Genomic DNA, 22,657 nt, shown 5'->3' on the forward strand with positions numbered 1-22,657 from the left:
CAATCCTTGGAATCGATTGGTCGTTTCCGGTGTGTCCGGTGAGTCGGAGCAGCCCGGGAGACTGCTGTCACGTTTTGCTCAAACTCAAACTCCGAGCGGCCGAGCTGATTAATAATCGCAGCAGGAATCAATTTGCTACGCTCGCTTCCCCCCCCCCTTTCCGCTGCCCCTCAAAATGTCTGACGACACACAAACCGACGATTGTCGCCCGGGGTCCAAACCGGGGTTACAACAGCGTGTTACCTAACCTTATACTGTCCACTAACAAGGGGGGAAAGAGCAGCGAAAGCAGGATGATGTACGCACTACTACCTGCCTGCCAGCCAGGTCGATTTTCCGCTAAAGCTCAATAAAGGAAATTATGCAAAATTGTTTCCCCCTTTTGCGAACCGAAGGAAGGAAGGGCACAAAGCCGAGGACAAGAAGGACGAATAGTTCGTTGTACCTGAAGGGGCAAGAGCTGTCCATTTGGCTGCAGGGATAGAAGATTTGGGACAAGTTCAACAATGCTGACCACCATCGATTATGTAAGCAGCTCCAGCCTTTTTCCCCTTACACACCCTTCCCTTCACCCGCTGGTAATCTCCAGCTCTACGACCGGTGAGAAAAGGTTCCGAGAGCCGAGATCCGCACGCAAAAAGGGCGGTCGTGTCTCAGGTCATCCTCTCCCTTGTACCGAGACGGCCGACGAACTAAATTCAATAATGAAAGGGTAATTGCTGGGTTTCGTTCAAATCTTGCAGCCCGGCTCTCCGAAAAGGGAAAGCCAAACCAGTGTAGCAACAACCATTAACCTTTGCCAATGCTATGCTTCTCCAAAAAAAACGATCCTGGCCAACGATCACACAGACACACAAACGAGCTAATCAAGCTTTTGGGGCACAAACGGATGAAACCTTCCATCATTGATTTTCCCGCTTCCTCCGAGTTTTGTTCTGGGGATGATGGCGGGGTAGGTCTCTTTGTCCGTTCCAAAACAAACAAGGACACACACACAATCAAGCACCAAACCCGCCCCATTTACAAGCATAGACTCTTCCTCTGAACCAGCTTTCGCACAAAAATTCGGCTCCTCGTCGTCGTCATCGTCCTCATCGTCTTCATTACGCAAATTACACTGTGAATGGAGACCGACCGACCGACCGACGGTCGGAGGAAAAGTGCTTACCAGTTCGTCCTTCTTGCGTATGCCGGTGAAGCACGTGATGACGCCGCGCATGCAGTAGTTGTAGATCGGGCGATTGTTCCACACCAACCCTTCACTGAATCTTACAGCCTGCTGTAAGGCCGGTGGTCCGAGGATTCTGCAACAAGAGAAAGAGATAAAAAGAAAATAAAAATTAGTACTCATGTCGGAAAATTCAAAACAAAAGGGACATGGAACACATACACACACACATACATTCTAGGGACAGGTAAAAACCACATACAATTTGCACAACTATTTCTCTAAGCTGCCACACACACACACACACACACACACACACACACACACACACACACACACACACACACACACACACACACACACACACACACACACACACACACACACACACACACACACACACACACACACATCGAGCACACTATCATATCGAACTTTTACCCTCCAAAGCCGACCGCTTCGGGACGAAGAGAAACATTTCAAAGTCCCCCTTAATTCCACTCCCACTTCCCCCCTGCGGTCAATCCATTTCCATTCCAATTCCTAAAACCCACAAAGAAAAGCCCCAAATTGGTGCCCAAACTTTTCAACACAAGCATCTTCATTAAAATCAAATATTAGTATAACTTTTTCGTTCCTTTCTCGGGGTCTTTCTTTTATTTATTTTTTTGGAGCTGGGGAGTGAGCGCTGGTTTGTCTTTGCTTTGGCTCTATTTTTCTTTCCCTTTGGTTTTTCTCAGCGTTCCCTTGCTTCTTCTTTTGTTCTTCTCAGTTTTGACTAAGCTCAAAGCTGTTCTTCCGCTAAAACACTTGGGTGAAATCCTTTTTTACCCCCTTGCTGCACCGGTTTAGCCGTTTCTTCGCGCTCTTCAAACAAAGGTCCAACGAGAGAGAGAGATTGTGGGAAACGATTTGCGAAAGACCCGTCGCCGTCGCCTCGAGCCAAACCGATCGAAAGCAAACTCTTCAACTAGGAAGGGAAGAGAGACATACGGCTCACAGTGTGCCAACACAAAAATGACAAGGCATCATTGTCTTGGGGGGCGAAAGAGTTGTAGAAGACACGCCAGAGAACTTGTTACCTTTTTTGTTTGCAAATTGAAGAGGGAAAGGAAGAAAAAACAGAGGAAAGGTATCATTTGTAAACAGCCATGTTTTGCTTGTTAGGCACCACATTGAAAAGCACTTGCACAAGGATGCAACCCCCGGCCAGGAACACCAAGAACTGCAAGAAGGATAATTAATCAGCGCAGGCAAACTACCGGCACCAACTCTAACCAGAACTAGTAGCTCCTGTTGGGATGTAAAAATGAAGGAAAATTCATATAAAAATAAGGATTCTACTTTTAATGCAACAAAACATTCACAATCTATAACGCAAATAAAAAAAAAGCTTTCTTCCAAGAAATTGAAAAGTCCAAGCAGGATAATGTTGGATAGAGAAAACACAGTCGCATCTCTGCATGAAAGACGCACACCCACACCCTAGGTGGATAATAACTCCTTTGGACTGCTGCTGCTGCTGTTGATGCTTTGTGGCTATCACCTTCTTTTGCAAAAACAAAAACAAAAAATAGTTTGTGTTCTTCACAATACCACCACTGCCGTTCCTTCTTTCCACTACTCCATCGCGGCCCACGGCGAAGACGACGAAGCGGACGACGTGCAAAGGCACTAATGAGCTGCGGTAAAAACCGACAACTTTCTTGCGGTTAAAATACCGGCAAGGGCGCGCCACAGACAACGGGCAGGCACACACCACCGAACTCGAGAGGAAAATTGAAAATCAAGCAAAAAGAAAAAAGAAAACACACAGATAGATAACTCCCCCAACGATGATGCGCTCCCACACTGACACACTGACTGCGCTGCTGTACTGTTGCTGTGGTGGTGGGAGGTCTTGAGGCCGAAGAGGCTGTGGGATAATTAAAAAACTATGATGATTCACCAGAGCATCATCAGTCTCTTTAGCGCATTGGCCACTGTGTCGGCGTCGGATGGCGCTGGGTGTGAAGTATGATGCAGGAACAAATGGGGGATGAGGGTTCGAAACTATCGCTTCATTGTCATTATTTCACTCAGCACATTTTGCGGCAACTTCGTTCGATGTGCCTTTGAAAGAATGCTACAATAGGGAGTTGCGGCGGGTTGCACGACTGATGAAAACGCACGCTCTTGGCTGATCTCGGACAAGTCAGGAATAGTCGGAAGGCGGAGAAGGGAGAAGAACAAGAAGCCAGAGGTCCAGCGGTAAAGAGGAGGAGGACTACTTCATCGAGCGGAACCGGAAGAATTGCAAGAAAATGGGTCGGAAAATTGTTTTCTTGTACGCTTCTTTTTTGTCTGTGTGTGTGCCACAGCAGCTCAGGACCTTGTCGGAGGAGATGAACACGGTCGACCGGTATTAAAGAACCCGAGGGGTATAGAAAAAAGCCGCCCAATAGGCTATCGGGAAAAATCGATTCATTGGAAAAACGGGTCGGTTGGGCTATTGTTTTCCCGGAGCGATAGACCCGGATGGTAGTTAGAGGCAAAAGCCAAAAGGGAGAGCTTTCAACGTGCCACAGACGAGAAGAGTTTGCACCTTGGGGACGGCGGCGGCGGCGACTCAGACTCAGACTCACCCGTCCCGTTGTGAGGTCTTGAGGTCTTTTCGAATTCCCACCCGGGTGTGGGATGTACGGTTTGCAGCACACTGCGGTCAAAGGCGATCTTGCCTTCGGAAAAGCGTCCATATGCTCTGGACAAACGCTTCGTACGCTTCGTACTACGGCAACACCATACGTGAGCAGCCAACTTCAGCACCTTCTTGCACGATGTGTGTTGTGCATGTGCAGGTTGGACTCGGTCACTGGGGAGAGGATCTTTCGATGGATGTCCGGTGAAAAAGGTTTACATTTCAGCGCACATGAATGCAGGGTGTGACCACAGCTTAATACCCCGGAGGGAAGGAAGGCGCAACAGCTATACTGCAGAGCTTTAGCAGAACCGAAGCATCTTTAAACCTTATCGCTATCGGAAGGCGTGTTTTGCCTCTTTCAAGCCTTCCTTTCCAGGGATCACAACGTTTACCGGCACAAAACGGTCCCCCCCATAGTGAACGAGGAAATGTTTGTGGTTTTCTACCCTGCCGGACCGACAGCAGCCGACATATGTATTATGCTTTTCTTCATTATTTTTCTACCTCACTTAAGCTTCCATCAATTTTGCCGTGGTTTGCCTGAAACATGAAAAATGAACGACGAGGCAAAAAACGCCGTTGGTTCCCGTGTTCGTTCCACTTTAACTTGCAGAACCGACGACTTTACACAGGTTTGTGGTTTGTGATGAAGTCTTGATGGGTCATTTAAAATCGTCAGCACTGAAGCAGACACAACCGATGCTTCTGGAGTGGGGCGCATTTGTGCTCTGGCAGCATTTCACAAACCATCCCCCTCTGCAGCTTTCTGCACATTTACTTGCAAGTAGTAAAGCGTATCGACAGATACAGATCCATTGGTTAGTTATAGTGCTGCCTCCAGCCTTTTCTCGACTTGTCTGTATTGTGGTGAACTTCACAATATCTTTTGCTTATGTATCCTCTCCTCAACAAGCAGAGCTGAACTGCAAAGAATTAAAACTGAGATAATTGGCCCGACAGACGGCATCGGACTGCCATAGGAGCACTTTGGTGCCAATTATATCTTTCCAAGAATGCACTGGTCGCTTGGTGCCGCTTTGAAGATGCCTGAAGTTCCTGAGATGCAGAGATAATGGCATCATCTAATCCGATCGGGAAGCTCTGTTCCGCACTGGAGCTTCCGTTCTATTCGCAATACAATTGCACAGGGAAGTTTTAAAGTGAAGTACGCCGTACTCTTCAATGAACCACTGCACAGATAGAAACGATTAAAAACAAACCAAAGTCATATGTGATGCTTCAAAAACTTAAACGCTTCACATCGGTGTGGCATAAAGGCTATAAAGTTAATTGATTATCTGCACAAAATGAGCAAAACAGACATGCAGGAAATGCAATACACAAGCAGACGCACGCATAAAAATAGATTGAAGCTGTTAGAATCCAGAACCAGTTTACTGTGCCAAGACAAGAGCTGTGAAGGCTTCGCTACTCGGCTGCTAGCAAGGAGTTGGTTAAAGTGTATGGTCCTCATCAAGATGATCTTCCACTCTCTCTCTATCTCTCTCGAAAACACAATCTGTGCCCTTTCGAGTCCGATGCTACGCGTACAACAAGCTCCACAACCCACAGCAGCTGGCCACGAAAGCAAGTTCGCGAACGCATTTGGAGGGTTAGCAGAAATTGATATTGTTATTTTATAGCTTTTATTGGGGACGTGAGTATCATAATGATGCCACATAGCACACGCACACACATGCATCCACACACGCACAGTGGCATTTGCTGTCGTTTGGGGTATCGATAGTTCTTCGGTCGTTCGATATTCATTATTTTTCGTGCTTCGAAGCCGGCACATGCAACCGGAAAGCTCTGAAGCGTACCTATCACTCCAAGATGCACAGCATATTGAAGATTATCATACTTTAATAATAACTAAGATCAACTGGCATAAAACGGCCCTTGTTAATATCCAGCCATCTATATTTAGTCTTGCTCAATGCCTTTCCATTGGACCAAAACGCATTTACAACACGTGTTTTTGGAACTTGGAAACAAATGAAAGGCGTTAAATCATTCTGTGGCGACTAAACCGCAGCTATAAATCTTAAAACGTGGTTTGCAAAATAGGGAGCTTTGTCGTGCAGGCTTTAACACATTCAAGACAGGCACGATGCGACCTGGTAGACGACACAAAAAACAACACTGTTGTCATCATGTACAGCAAAATAACAGCGCCAAAAGAAAAACACTAAAACGCTAGTTTATTTTGTGACAGGCCATTGCAAAACCAGGGCCAATACATTACTGCAAGCACGGACGGACGTCCCACGCGCTTCGAAATTAGCATTATCCGCTCATAAAATTTAGCTCAAATTCATCAAAAAACATAAACAGCACACAGCGCGCTGCAAACCCGCCGCCGTCGTCAGCATTTATATAGCGTCCAATAAATTGAACCCCCATTTTGCCGCTCTCTCTCTCCCCCTCCGGCTCTATCGCCCTGTTAAGCCTTTCTTCTCCGGATCATTCAACAATATCCACTTCCTTGATGGCAAGCGCAGCGGTCCTTTCCATCTGCTTATTTTATGAACGATTTCATGCTACATAAAATCTAATGCCCGACTCTTCGCCACACCATGACATATTTTCGCTGATACGATTATGATCGCGTCCCCGGTCCCACGACAGGGTTTGCACATACCCGTGGGAGGAAATGAGCAGAGCGGAAAGCTTTTCAATAGATAATTTAGTTTAGAACGACCCACTACTCCCTTTCCTGCATCCGCCGACAGCGCGCGAGCTTGGACGGACATGATTCAATATTTGTTATGCAGCGACGAGAGCCCTAATATTCATACTTTCGTCGGTCGGTCATAACGTGACTTTCAGGGAGGGCGAAAGGGGAAATTTGAAAAACAAACCTTACGTAAATAGGCACTGCGAGTAAATGCGTTCCGCAGCACCGAGCCAACGACGCCTATCAGTGTCGATCAGCGCCGACCGCACTAGCATAAACTACTACTCTTTTTTTTTTTGGTTGCTTCCGAGCGAAAGTTAGCAGCAATAGCGCCTATGTTGAATCCTTATGAGCCTTCGCCTCTCTCTCTTCTCCCCACATACACACACACACACAGTCACAGTGGCTGGGCGGATGGTGGAACGATTCCACCGTGAACCGAAGCGGATGTACACACACTAAATATTTATTGCCGGACTACATTAAATTTTACCCATTCTTCATACATGCCCTGATATCGTTCGCATTTCAGAGCGTAGTAGTTCCCGCGTTCGTGTTCCCGTTTAACGGCCCCAGCCCATTCCCCGCCGAGCAGTGGCGGCGATCGTTACAAAATCCGATTTTATCGTTTTCGACAAATTGAATCTTCATCCAATGAAGTGGAACAGCAAACCAACAAAAAAAAATATGCTAAGAGCCAAACGGGTTGTTACGAATCACTTTCCTATTCCAGCCGATGGATATAATCGATAACTTCCGGTGTTAGGATAGGATAAGGCTTCACCTGCATAGTGAGAGAGCAAACTGAACTGTGCGCATTATTTTCATGCCGCATTTGAACGGTTTCATCTCTCGCTATAGCTGTGCTTAATTGACGGGTAAAATTGAACTACAATTATGTAGAACATGAAATTTCAAACAGGTTATGGGCAATTTTCCGCGAAATAGTTGGTAAAGGTAATGGAAATTCCAATGTTAATAATACATCAGTTGCTCTCTTGCTGAGGAGATTGTTCACTAAACGCCTAAATATAGGCAGTGAAGCTACTTTCAGCAGCATTCGCCTAAAAACGCCTACAGTTATGCAATATCCATCCCAAAACAGTGTAATTATTTAATTAAACATTTATTAAGCGGTTATTGGACTCTTTTACTGTAAAAAAAAACATACTACATCCCAATTGAATGTAAGTATCGAATAATGCAAAGAACACATAGCGAAAATCATCCCACCCACTCACAAAATAAAGACCTGAAATTATATTGCTAGCTAAATTTAATTTTACTACCAACTTAAACCAGCAACAATTTACCCTTACGACACTTCAAAATGTGGTTTAAAGCTAAGTCATCGTAAGAATAGAAAGCATTCGCAATAAAAAATGGAAATGAGTTTTTCACGACAGCATAAATTAAAACCATGTTCTGCCAACGATACTTATAGCAACATTTCGACAGGTTCTTTAGTTCGCGGAGAGGAGAAAAAAAGCACATTGTAACTCCCGGACAGTGTCTACATAAATGTGAAGCCCCACTCTTCCTGCCCACTACACTCTCCCCTCCTTCCCTGCACGATGTATTCGCACGCTGAGCAATAACGGTTAAGCAATACGACCCTTTTGGAAAGATGAAGATGGACGCCAGGCCGCAGCGAGCGCACTGGTGTGGTACAGCTTTAATAAACCCGTTAAAGTACTTTCAACGCCGCCCGTAATATGCCCACCCCGATTGCGTATCGATACCAACAAACGCACATCCCGCACACCATCACCCCCTCCGCATACCTTTGCTTCGCCTTGTAGATCGCATCGTAAACCGGGCCTTCGAAGTCGTTCAGCACGAACACGGTGCTGATGCTGATGTCGTCGTCCCCGATGTACTCCGCGCCGGTGTCGGAAGTCACGATCGGCAGTTTGAGGCTTTGGGCCGCTGCCAGCGTGGCCGCATCCTGTGCCACCGGGCCCACCAGACAGATCCGAGTCATTTCCGGCGTTGATGGTGACGTCGATATCGACATAGCTGCTGGAGAGAAAGAGGGAAAAAACAAAAAAGGGTGTGAGAAGAAAGTGGAAGTTCCGCATCCGGATGTGTCGGTGGGGGTGGTGGGTAAATTCGGTTAACGATTGTGAAAATGTGCCAGTTAATGTGCTGTCGGGCGCACCAGCGCCAGCAAGATAAGAGACACCGAGATGTGTCGTCGTCGTCCCGCCGCGGAGCGTGCGACACACATCCGTCAGAAAGTTTTGCGCTAGTTGGCGAGGGCCAGGGGGAGGGGCGCCGGGCCATTACTTCATGTCTTCGATGTCTCTGGGCTTGTGCAAGAATACATAAAAATGACGAAAGTGCGAACGAGCCAAAATGCCAAAGACCTCATTAATTACGATCGTTTCGTTGAGTCAAGCGGCGGCGGCAGCAGCAGCAGCAACAGCAGCCAAGCTTAAAGCTTTTCATTTCCGCTCCTGGCCGCTCGTTTTGCGACCGCTAAAAGAATGATTCCTGCACCGTTAACAGCTTTCCCTTCGCGCGTACTTTTTATGAGTCTTCATATTTTTCATTATATTCCAGAAGGCAAACAGAAAAAGCCAACGAAAGCAATTGACGAATGGGAGAGTGAAATGACAGCATTTTTTTTTTCTTCATTAATGCGCCACACAATAACCTTGGAAGGATTGTGATGGAATATTTACTCTTTCTTTTTTTTATCTAACAGCGTAAAACAATGAATGATTGATAGTCGTAGAACAAGCGCACCGGTGTCTATTTTTTGCAGAGGGAAAAAGTAATGTTTAATGAGACAACTTTAGCTGTTGTACTCTGATGCCTTGAATAAAATTCATCTCATGAGTCATAATTTAAGGCACCATGTCATTGGAACTTTGCACTTTGGAGTTCCAAATGATGCAATTACCATTGTGTTTCGGTAGTACATGAAATCCACTCAAAACTCTACAACAGCTCAAACAAGTGCAGTCACATTTTTGCCCCAAACGTTGCCCAATGCAGTCCCCGAAACCCAGGTGTGGTTTGCCAACAGTGCGACAGCTAATTATCATACAATGTTCCACTTGTTCGAAACGGGAGCTTGCCTTCATCTCGTGATAAACATCAAACAGGATCATTTAGATTCAGTCAACAGGCTGCAGGCACGGCCCAACAACACCCAACGAACGAACTGCTGCATCGATTGTGTAGCAGTTGCAGCAACAGCCACAGCACAGCAGCAGTAAAATCGACCCGATGCGCACTTCATTTTATTTGCAGTTCAATAGACGGTCGTTGTCGTTTTCGATTGCCACCTCCACACTCAATGCTGGTACAGCTTACCACACACATACGCACACACGTATGGCTGGGGGTGGGTTTTGGTTGCATTCACACGAAACAGGTTACACTTTACGTGACTCAAATGTAATTCAATAAATTAATTAGCTTGTTGAAAACAGGCACGTGCTAACGGGTAAACGTGCTCCATATAATCAGCCGCGTCTGCGTTTAATCGTTTGCCATACATATTTGATTGTGTTGGTGTGTTGGAGTGTTAAAGTGCTGGAGTGTTGGCGAATGCATCGCCATTATTTTTTGTTCCACGCGCGAAAGCGAAAATAGTAAATTATCACTTTATTGTGACACACAACGAAGCACAACTATGACAGGTTAGTAAACGGAATATAAGTATATTTTTTCGAATCTCAACTATGAGAGATGACTAAGGAATGTAAGTTATAACAACAAACCATATTTTAACAATTCAAACGTATAAAATTATTAGCTATTGCTTACAATGCCAAACGATCGTATTATTAGCGCCACTTTGTGATGCATATTACATACTTTTAGGCTGAAACTTACCTATCTTGACATCGTTCAATATCAAACCAATTTAAAACCTTCTAAAAATCAAACGAAAACAATCATTGGGAAAAGCTCAAAAATAACCAAAAATCCAATTTTCCTCAATCGCCAACAATCCTGTTTGTGCTAAGTTTGATCGCTTAAATGGGCGGGCAAGAGTTTTAACCTGGCAGCGTATTTTTCGAACGCATTTTAAGCCGAACCCCAAACAAACCTGTGGCAACAATCAATTCTGCCAAAATCAATCTTATCCATCCATCTGATAGGCACGAAGCTTCGCGTTCACAGCCTCACTCACTCGCCCTCTGTTGATAGTGTCGGGAGGGGGGGCGCAGCCACCGTGTGAACCACTCTTTAATCTTCCCCACTCTTACCTAATAAATTGATTTCGCTATTTGACGGAAGCAATTTCCCGCACATTCTACCAGCCGGATCAACCGATAACAGGCACACGGGCGCCGAAAGAGACGATGTAACAGATTTTCATCCACTTCCCACGACAGGGCGCCAGAACTGTATTAGAAAAGCTACCGGTTGTTGTTCGGGATGTTTGATCGAATGTTTGACTGCTAGGATCCGCTTTTCACCGGCCGGTCTGTTACTGCCAGAATTTCTGGCTGGTTGTTGTGCTGGTTTAGTGGAGGCTGCCTCCCCTTTTCGGTTTTTGGCGGGGACAATGTTTGTCAGATGAAACGCATCCCTTTTCGAGAGGGGCAGAAAGGGCAGTAGAGCGCGTAAATGACGGTAGAGCCGCAGCATTCAATTAATTCGATTTTGATCTAAATCCGATTACACAAATTGTGCGTTCAATCAACAACAGCTTGCTTCTAGCCTATCGGGTTTCGTATTGCTGAACCGATAACGAACGCACCATAGGAAAGGGAGCTTGTTTTCATCCAGAGGGCGCCACAAAGTTGCTCTTTGGTTGGACGTTTACAACAGACATCATTTTCGATGGCGCCCATGTTCCATAGTCCATATTTCCTGGTACAACAGAGCATGCAGTTTTGCGCTACCGTATTTAAGCTGCATCACGAGCATCCCCATTATCATCGGATATTTCCGAAATTCAAATGAACGTATCACATTAAGCGTACCGTTCTACGGTACAGTGACACACAGCCGTGTTCTACGAACTGTAACACACAGCGGCTTTCGCTCTCCAGAGTCAGTCGATGATTGGATCGTAGGTAAATATTGACTATCTTTTCGGGGTATAAACCGTGTGGTGTTGCATTATCCTTTTTTCGGAAAATTTACGAAAACACAAAAGGGAAAATTTACAAAAAGGTAATTATGAAGTAGGAAGTAATGTGTTTCCATATAAATCCATTAATGTAAATAGATTCACGCCAAAATTTATTACAGTTTCAGTTAAAACAGTCAAAGTTAATACACAAAATCCCCAAATAAGATCAAATCTACGAACCTTTCAGTGCTATTTTTCGTAGAAGATTTTGGAAAACAAGGTCCCCTTGCGTCAACGAACTACATTAATCGTGCACATAAATCTTACTTCAACATTAACAATCGTACAAGTTGTTTGTGGTCATGCAAAAGGAAAGAACATCGTAAAAAACATATTCTTGCTTATTTGCGTGCAGGCTATTAGCTTACAACGTATTGAGATAGGATTTTGCAATACAGACACACTTAAATTATATCAGAAAAAAATAAAAACGATCTTATGAAAAAAAGATAAGAGAAACAAGATGAGGGTAAATTAAATTTTATAAATTCCATACACAACACTTCTCGAGCAAACCTCCCGAGCCTCAATTTTCCGTATTTGAACGGCGCCCTGAAGGGAAATAGCTACACAAACAACACGTGCAATACAAGGGAAAAACACCTCGACAAAAACAAGCCCACACACACACACACACACACATACACACTTGATTAAAAGGAAAATACTGCCGAAATATTGATCGCTTCCCTTTCGATATGAGACGCCGGTGAAAGGTCAGATTTGATGCTTCCAAAAAGATTGATAGCAGGTGAAAGAAGGAAGGGGAATTTGAGGAGGAGCGAATAGCCGTTACTGATCCGGCGCTAATCGTCAGTAACAAACAGATGATAACCGAACGGGGAGGGAGTAAGAAAAATTGAGCTATAACACAACCATTGAAGGGGAAAAAAAGGCGGGAAAAGAAATCAAGCCTTGTTGCGGGGGGAAGAGAATGCCGCGCGCCGTTCTACGATGCGTAATTAATTGAGCTATTACATTATGATTTATGATCGCATTCAGCGGCTGACGCCACCACTCGCACACTCTTTACCAAATATTATCGACTCCCAGTGTTCGGGCCGCCCTATCAGGGAGCTGCTTCGCACCGCGGGAAAAGCCGCCACATGATTTAAGAGCTAAGCCATTCGAGCGAGCACCACCGTGGAAAAGATATTCGAAGGCACATCTTACTTTACACATCGGCTCGCCTCAGCTGAAAACTCGTCTCTTCCCAGTCCGGTTTGACGGATGAGCCCTTGCGAAGGGATGAAAATTGTTTTTTTTTTTCTTATTATTCCGCGAAGGCTTAGTATCCGCCGCACCTCAACCTGATCCCTTCAGCACTCTCTCTCTCCTTATTCCTTTGTTGTCTCACAAGGATTTGCTTGGTGCAAGTGTATCCAGCATGCTTTCTCCTGCTCAACGGCGCGCTCCGATTATGTCATAACTCACGGTGATAAAGCGGACAATAATACCCGCATAATTAATACGCGATGCCACCACCCCCCATCCGGCAAGTCGATAGAGTGATGGGTGAAGGCGCACACAGCTTCCTTTCACTAGACAATGGGCACCACACCACACCACCTCACAACAGCGCACAAGTTCGCTCTCCGCAGGATGTATCGTAGCGACGTCATTTTCGGACGTTTTTCTCGCTGCTGGGGAGGGATGAAGAGCAAGCGAATGGGTGGGAACAGTCATTGCGCCGCGATACAGCCACGACACGACCGCGAACCAAGTTCGCCCGGGCACGCCACATTAGCACACGCCTCAGAAAGGAAGCATCACATTAACGGGCGACGGTTTCTAGGCGGTAGGAGAGTGTGATCGAAGAGGATAGGCCACCAGATCCAGGGTTCGGACCAGCAGCAGCAGGATCGATGAGATTGCCGAATCGAACACAGCACACACATCAATCTTGCAGTGGTGCGAAAATTATGCGCCTCCGGAGAAGGACCCATGTTTAATGGAAGAATCCGGGGGAAAACCCGGTAGGGAAGCATTTTCTTATCTATCAGCATTGCCCCTCCTGCATTCGTATCCAACCGCTCTTCTACGGTCGTTTCGCGCTCAGCTTGACGTAAGAGTGTTGTTACCTATCCTCTGCGCCCGGTTCCAAAAGTCAAAGGTGTAGATGATCTCCATCAGCTTTTGCCACCAACGCGCCCCGTACACATACACCCACCTAAACCTTCATCTATTATGAAGATCGCCTCGTACTGCTTTTGTCCATAAAGTCTTGTGCACTACACGCACACAAACACAAAGGTTAGCCACGGTAAACCCTGAACCACCATTTTGTCTATCTCAGCGAGATTGATGATGAGTATTAATAGCCACTAAGCGCTATGGCAAGGAACCAAATCGACCAGAAAACGAACTTTTCCCGTGCTTCTATGCGGGAAGGCAGCACATGGATTTTTCCTGGCCGAAGGTTGTAGTTTAAGATGATGGTGAAGTAGCAAATGAACTTGAATGTTGTTTGAATAAAGAAAAACTAAATTAAAAAAATACAACAACTTATTAGTCTTCGGGCATTTTTCCAAAGATATGGTTCATCTGTTCAGAAATTAAACGGAGTAAAATATATTGCATCTATGTTACTGTGCACACCAAGTTCCTCATCAATCAAATTAATTGACAATTTAGTAGCTCCCAAATCCTGTAATCAATGTTGAGTTCTGTCAATCGTCTGTTATTGTCATCCGATTCACGTCACCAGATGAACGCATCATTGCTTTTTATTGCAGTAAATACCACCAGCTAGCGTGAGTGACAGATAGCGCAATGCGTAGCACCTAGACCTTCATACACTGTGCGACGTGGGTTCAAATCTTGGTTCAATCCCAATATATACAATGATTACCCATAAAACACCTGGAAATTTTGACAGAGCAATTTAAACGCATGACCTTTATTGCCTGCATATATATATATATTTTAACTTTGTGTGGAGTTTATCACTTATTCAATCTCTAAGCGCTAGCCAAGATTTATGAGTAGCCTAAAATGGACGCCCACTCGCTAGCACACAGAATACGGAAAGGGCGGAAGAAACTTTCTATTTTACCGAGGAGAAAGGAGGAATATTATACTCCATCCCTTCATTTTGATGACCATATCTTTCCTAATAACTCGGTCCATTCTGGTTGAACGGTGACCCTTGGGGGAAAGGTAATCTAAAACCAAGCATCTGGCTCTCTCACCGGGCTAAATAATTCCACAGGAATCCCTAATGGAGCGGAGCTAGCTGCATCGGCAAAGAACCTTTTTTTTACTTCTGCTTGTTATAAACCCACCACCACCACCACCTTGTGCTCAATGGCTAAGAACCGCGGAATGAATGAAGCATAAGGCATTTGGAGCGCTCGGGAACAAAAAGGCATCAGCAATATTGTAGCACCCTTTTACCCCTCACTCTCACCTCGAACGCACACACACACAGGAAGAACCATCATGGATTAATCACAAAGCCATATAATATTAAAGATGCGCTTCTTTCCCGTTCCGGGGGGCTGTATCTTTTAACCTAAGGAAATCGTTCCCGGAGCAGAAACATATAAACTTAGCACAACAAGAAGCTTCAGTATTCTAGAAGCGTGACCGTTGGGTTGGGTAAGAAAAAACAACTGGTCAAGCTCGGGGGAGGGGGTGGGAGTATCGCGCCACTCGTTCCACCTCTCGAGCGCCACACCAGTGCTGCTCAGGAAGGAAATAACTGTGCAAAGATTTTCCGCTCCAGCTTTGCTTATCAGCCGGATAAACAAACATCAATTATTCGCTGCCCGTTCGCCGCCGGGCAATATACACCACCCGGGTGGCCCTGAACGGACGCACACCGGGTATAGTAGAGGTGGGGTGGTGGGTGGTTGGGTGAAGGCCATTTCCCGGAACGTTTTTGCCGGAAGGATGGACCGCCAGCAGCAGCAGCAGCAGCAGCACTAGCGCATGCACACATTTCACATCGCGCTGTCGGATTGTTAGATGGTAAACAAGCGCTTGTGCTGCTGCTGCTGCCTCATTCTTCTCTCCCTCTCTCTCTCTCTCTCTCTCTCGCTAATACCTTCTCCGGCCAAGATTAGCAAAACAACAATCTCGGTCAATAGAGGCAGGCTCAAAACACGGCACAAAGCGAAAGACATGCGAAAACAACTGGACCAAACAACACGTCCTTCCTCGGTCCAGCCAAGGTGATGCGCCGGTGGTTCGCACCACTCTGCCGGAGAGGACCCACCACACTTATCGCCCACTGGAGGACACACAAAAATACCAATTTTGGCAGCAGTTCTCACGCGATCGGGAAGCGAGATTTGACCGTAAAACTTTGCCGAACCTAGGCATACTCAGGCGAGCCACAAAAATTCAGGGGAATGAAAAGGAAGCGGGAAGGGAAAAGCATTCCTGAAACGGGCGTAGGAATGAATATTCGACACCCAACAATAGATACCGAAAAGCTCACAAACGAAACCTTGTGCTTGGTTATCTTCCTGCTGGTCGGGTGCCAGGAGTCTGGCGTCAATTTTAGCACATTGAAAGCTATATATCGAGGAGATAGGAATAGGAGGACAATGATCATGAAATGTGTTACACATTAAAGTAATAAAGTACGATCTAGAATTACAGCACTGCCTGCAAAGACATAAATCAAATTCAAGACAATTCATGAATGTTTTCTTATTTGCGTTTTCCCCTCTGACATCCAGAGCATACCACTAAGCTATCCTCCCTTTTGCATTTATGATTAATTGATTAACTTTAAGCCCCTCCATCCTATCACACTACGCGACAATAGAGATGGTAAGCAATCATACACCGTCATTGATATTCATTGTTATGGAAAATTATTCCATCCGCATGCAGCCAGCCAATTGCTGAACAAAACTAGAGCTGATAGATAGAGCCAACATATCTCCGGGTGTGAAAAACAGAATAATAGCTCGATCAATACGTGTAAACATTGACTCACATCGGCCTTTCCTTCGTAGAAAAGCAGGGGAGAAATATATGATAGCAAACGTTCCATAGAAAAACGATAAAAGAATTCACATTAACATGAAGCACTAAGCAGTGCGAGCAATAGTAGAAGGAAAACACAATCCAACCCTAGTGTCTAGAGCAGTATGTAGAAATACAGGACTAACAAAAACAGGATGAAGTTGCACAAATGAACAACATATCGCCCTACTAGCAAAACATTCACACAAGCACAAGGACCTGCTGTTTGCATGTTTTTTTTTACAAATTCAACCTTACTACTTCGGGAGGCTCCCAAGGCATATTCCAATTTTTCTTTCCACCAACAAACAAAAACATTCAAGGGCTTCTAGCTCCCTGTTTTGCACCACACGTGAGTAAAGCATGGATGTCTCATTGGACGCTGAAGCGATGCCAATAAGTTACGGGTTACATCTTACGACACAGAGCAAAAGTAGGTGTTGATGGTATAAAATATCTTTGGAGTTGGAGTTTGGAGCTACCTGTTATTGCGAATGAATGTCTCATTTCATTGAGAGGAAGCAAACATGATAAAATCACATCAAATAGTGCTACAGACTCAACATTTTCTTTCCTGCGAACTTGTCAAAATGTCTTCAGTGCTGCCAGAGTGTTGGAATGATAGGATCCTCGAATTTTCGTTTGAAAAATAATGTCTTCATCAAATAGGTGCATCGGCAAATTCAAACGATTAACTTTAAATCTACCAGAGCATCGAACACAGTCCAGCGAACACCTGACTAAGATCCATCAGTGTTATTAGGAATTAAGATAATAAGCTTCAACATCTCACACCCATAAAAGAGGAAAGCTTAAATGCACAACCAAAGATTCGTATTAAGGCTCCATTACACTACATTAGTGCTGCAATAAATTGCTCATGTGGCCGCTACCATCAAGCCAACGAACGGCCGCAATACATCAAACCTCTGCCAACAATAGCAGCAGCCCTATGACTTCCCAACATTGTAAGCGCTTTGTAACGATCGTGTGCTCATCGTGTCACGTGCAGAGGCGTGTAAGAGGCTGGCACTGCATAGAGGTCTAACAATTGTACCACCCAACACAACAAAGCCCACCGTAAATCCTTATTAAACACCTCGAGACTGTACGGAGCGGGCATTCGAACGTTCACGAGGACAGAAGCGATACCACCCAACGCAAGTTCAACACGCACAACGTGCTCCCTTCCCCATAGGGCCTGGCTTGCGACCACCACAAACCATCGCAAATATTGGTGTCCATAAGGATGTCGAACGAAGGGACGAAAGACGCGGTCTTACTTTTATCCGTACACCGTACAATGGAAAGCTAACAGACAGATTCACTAAACATTAAGTTTATGTGCCAACGATTGTCTCATCAGTGCATCCGGAACGAGAAACGTCAAAGTAAATGCGCTCTACACGGGCTGCGATTTGTATCAGCGGTCGCTAACGAACACATCACTGCCACGACACACACAAGAGTTAGCTGCCTGTGTTGCCAGTATGGTCTGATCCTGACAGCCTCTCCCCGGTTGCATCCACATGATAAGTCGGATATGATACCTATTCGCGGCTCGCACTATTCGTTCGTTGCATACGATTTGCACAGCTGCGGCAGAGAGCTTTGATTTGTAACGTAAGATAAAGGTACGATCGGCTTATGAGCTTAAAGCATGAGCACAATCGTATCGGATCCTATCGATTTTCCCGCTAACAAGCGTTAATTTGCATTGGATTGGAGCGAAAGCAGAACATGCAGAAGCAGTTGTTTCATTAACAAATCAAATTTTATGCTGCTTTTTTGTTGTTGCACAAGCTGACTTCATTATCAGGTTACATTTTTTCAGTGCTTTTTGTGTAGCGTGCATTCCTTTTCATAATAAACAGCAGCATTCCATGAATATCCAAGAGTACAACAGCAGCAAACGAAATTAACCGCAATTCGTACACCTTATTAGTCGGTATTTGTAGCACTGAGAGCATTAAACGGAACACGTATCAACACACACAGAATTTGATTAAATGACCTCAACAACTGACCGACCGTACCCCCCGGGGCAGTCTAGGAGCAGAATGGAATTTAGTACACCAACAAGTACCTACCACCAGAGCGCCTCCACTGACCGACAATTTATGAACACACCTTTCGCTGTCAGCTGTTTCCATCGTAAACTGTACACCCTCTTCGTACGAAGTCTCACAGCAGCCTTCAGTGCCTCACAACGAAGTGATCCATTTTCGACTAACGACTAATGGGGATTTGGGATCTTAACAACAATCCCCTTTAAGATTGCTTCCCCTAGCATATTGGCAAACCTGCTTTTCGGCAACAACTAAGTGCACTAAGCTAGGGAAAGACGAAAGCAACGAAATATTGGAGCTCGGAACGAGGCAAACCTAAAACGATACACACCCTGGCTGCAGTCACTTCATAATGCAGCCGCGCCTTCTTCGCAGCGGACATAATAATTCATCCCGGGTACGTCCACAACCGGTGGTGGTGGTGGCAACAGTTGTGTGCGACGTTTCGGGACACATCATCTTCGATAATGGAGCGCACTGGGGCCTTTTGCCAAACGCAGGCGGCTAGCTTTTCCCGGTTGTACTCGGCTCTGGTTGGTACATTTAGAAACATTATGGAAGGACGGCAACACACATCAAACGAAGTTCGAAGCTTTTAACGACCTAGGCAAACGGAAACAGGGCCATCGCTATGCCATACTCCACCCGTAGGGGTGTCAATGAAGTTCAGCTGCAACATAAGAAATGCTAGCAAATGTCCGCTTACCTCCTCGCTGGTTTGCCAAAATGCAGCTCGAAGTCGTCTGCAGGTCAGAAGTGTTAGATTTAGGATTTAGTGTCCGTCTGCTTCTAGGCAGGTCCCCAAAAGGTTAAAATTCTATCTTTCTATCGTAGCAAAGCGTCTAGAACCTTCGTCACCTCATAACACCCAATATTGTGTGACCCAACCTGCCAGACAGCAACGTCGCCGCCACCGCTGCTGCAGTGAAAAGTATTTAAAAATATCATTATTGCGCTTACGAAGCTCTTAAGTGCTCAGTCTTTATTTGCCATGATGCAGCCATTTTGTGACCATTCTCCATCAAACCGTCCTCCCCAAAAAAAAATAGCCGTAGAACAACCCAAGCATGAGATGGTGGGTGCTACTACCAAAATAAACGTTAGAACCGTCGTCTCCCTGATCGCCAGCGACGACACAGCAGCAGCTCGACGACCCCGCGTCGTCGTACGAACAACAATTTATACTTATTAATATGACCTCCCGTTTCCGTTCCGTTTGGGGTGTCTCTCGTTTGGAGAGACCAATCACATAAATCTGAGTTTGTGGTGCCGATTGGGTTTGACGCTTGCTGCGGACTCCGCGGGCGTGATGCTGCTGCTACTGGCAACGCTATCTCGCATAAACAAGTGGCGAAATAACAACCCAAGGTGACGATGATATTGGCGAATTTGTTTATACCATTCGGTGGATGTTTTCTTCCCACAGCACGTCACGAGCGCCTCAGACTCATAGATAAAGATGCTGCGACTGTATTCCGTATCTCAGCCAACCTATTAACGATCTCCACCTAAACAACACCACTGCCACCGATCACCTTCCCGAGACACGTGATCGGTACCGTGGCCGTCCAATAATTGAGCGACAGCAGGGGTCGCATTACACCACCAACCCCCGCGACGGCAATTAGATCCACAACGTGTGTAAACTGGGACACACATACTCTTGGTCTCTCTCGCTCTCTCTTCCGTTTGCCGATAATACCCGGTGCAAACAAAATGACACTTTTTTTCTTCGTTACATTCACAGGCACACAAAACATTCAGCACGCGTTCTGGTGTGATGGGGGAATGTGACCGCAAAAACCGCAGCCTCATCATCAACCGGTAAAGCAGTGTAACGTACGCTGCTGACCCAGTGGTCACAGACTGTACCCTACCTGCCGTGAGGATATGTTCTTGTTTACGGCGCACCTACACATTCATTCGCCCAGCTGATTTCCGGTTGTCTACGGCTTACACACAGAAGCCGTCCATTTCTCACCGGCTTGTCGGTCATCCCGCCATGTTGTCCCCACCACCAGGCCTACCTGCCTGCCCTGCCACAATAATCACCACCGGTTTGACGTTAATTAGTTGGCCAACTGGTTGTTGGATGGCTGGCCTAGTTCACAATCCGTGCACTTGCTGTGTTACACATCCACCAAAAACCCATTAGAGCACTGCCCGGACGCGCGCGCGGTATGAACCAGAAGGGTCACTTACTGACTTCAAACTGCTGGTGTCAATAATTTAGCAAACAACTAGCTGCTGCTACCTGTCGTACACGCTGCCAGTTTTGCTGGTAGGCCTTTACCGAACAACGCCCTAATAGAACGGGGAGTTAATTTTGTACCCAACAAGTCCTCCTGCATTGGGAGGAGGCAGGACATGTGAGGACACAACATTGTTGTCTAGGCTCACGATCCCTCAGAAACGTACGGGCAACACACATACAAACCAACGGGGAGGGATTAAATATAGCCGGCACTTTGAGCTTCAGTTCTATCAAAAGATCGATGCAGAACGTCCACCCACCAGGTTGACTATTTCCTGAGGGGGCACCGCGAGGACAACCATCATCAATTCCAAACCGGAGTGCGGAAATTCGGAACGATTCGAAACAATCTCGCTGTTAATAAGCTACGCGAGAGAGAGAGCGGCGGTTCGATATTGATATTGCTGGACGACCACAATCCTCCTATTGTACCGGGGAGAAAGCGAGAGAGCGTCCGAGCGACACAGAGAGGTCGAAGATGAAGTCTCATTATTCTATTACCCTAATGGCAGTAGCAGCATATTGTGCGGTACCGTGCCTTAGCCACCGTTTGAAGAACCATTTCGCGACCACCGAAGGCTCCTGATCCCGAATATCTCACAAGCAGATACAACCCCCGCCGCAAGCCGGTTAGCCGATGATTACCGAATGGGACAAATCTCTGGCAAAGCCAAAGCTGGTTTGTAGTACAACGGCTTATCTCTGAGGGGAGCGTGTGCTCAGCGCTTTGTAAAGCCCTAATTAAACATATGAGGCTCACACACATGTGGTTTACCCGCATCGTATATATCGTACCGATCATCTTCTGAAGCCGCCTCGTCTCATTTCACCCTGTGTATCCATTCTGTCGAAGCACGACGTATTTTCATTTTTTTTGCCATCGGACAGGCGGCCCTCAACGTGAGAGGCAGCAGCAGCAATGCGCCTTATAGATCGATCGAACCTTCCCCCTTTTCATCGCCATTGACGCAGTGAGTGGCGGGGTGTAGTACTACTCCCCACAGGGGCACGAGGTGTAAGAGACGACGACAGAGTAGAAAGCAGCAAGGGAGGTGGTAGAGCCCGTAAGCATTTGCAACCGCTATTAGCACACATTGCGATATGTTAGCACTGTCTGGTCTGTCCCTTACCCCGGGTATTGATTTACACCACCATCTCCCTCTTACCACCTCACTTAGCACAGACACAATGTGAATGATGAAGGAAAATCCCGATAATGGATTGTTTAGTGCATGTACGTGTTGTCATAATACGTCCGCATACAGGCGGCTTCCCATTTCACCCGCCGTATGCAGCAGCATTAAGCCTCTCACATCTCACCCTCCGTAGAATGCGTAGCGTGTCCAGCAAAGGCATGGACATTCCACCGATCCCGTACCAGCCAGGCAGCAGCAGCAGCACTGCGTATCAAATTCTACTTATGAAAGACTAATATAAATTAATTTCCACCAATGCAACCAAACCCGCCCGGAGGATCCCTCGTCGTGTTTCCTCCTCTCCACAGCAGCAGTAGCACCACCGAATGGTGCGCACATCTGCATTAGCAGACGATGCAGGGAGTTGGAGTTGCCGTATTTCTGACTCTCGAATGCAACATTCTCCACACCGAACTACAAAGCACACGTGGTGGTGGTGCTGCTGTCGGGATGCTGGGATTGCTGATTGACTTTACTCTATTGTGAGGGAAGGGGCGTGTGCACGACGGAAGAAGATACCTAATTCCCT

General features: G+C 46.1%; 1 protein-coding gene across 6 annotated transcripts in view; it reads right to left on the reverse strand.

Annotated features, from left to right (window-relative positions):
• Positions 1-22,657, reverse strand: part of LOC1276462 (protein ECT2) — an 82,716-nt gene that overhangs the window by 15,901 nt on the left and 44,158 nt on the right. For 3 of the 6 annotated variants that reach the window (XM_061644111.1, XM_061644109.1, XM_061644113.1), the window contains exons 2-3: positions 8,313-8,547; positions 1,169-1,304 (exon numbers count right to left, since the gene is read on the reverse strand). In XM_061644111.1, the coding sequence (XP_061500095.1) occupies positions 1,169-1,304; positions 8,313-8,547 (371 nt within the window). Of the gene's footprint in view, positions 1-1,168; positions 1,305-8,312; positions 8,551-22,657 lie in introns of all 6 variants that reach the window. The other 3 variants (XM_061644110.1, XM_061644108.1, XM_061644112.1) reach the window with 1 other exon arrangement.

The sequence above is a fragment of the Anopheles gambiae genome, chromosome 2 (genome assembly GCF_943734735.2).
Source record: "Anopheles gambiae chromosome 2, idAnoGambNW_F1_1, whole genome shotgun sequence".
NCBI classification, from domain to species: Eukaryota; Metazoa; Arthropoda; class Insecta; order Diptera; family Culicidae; genus Anopheles; species Anopheles gambiae.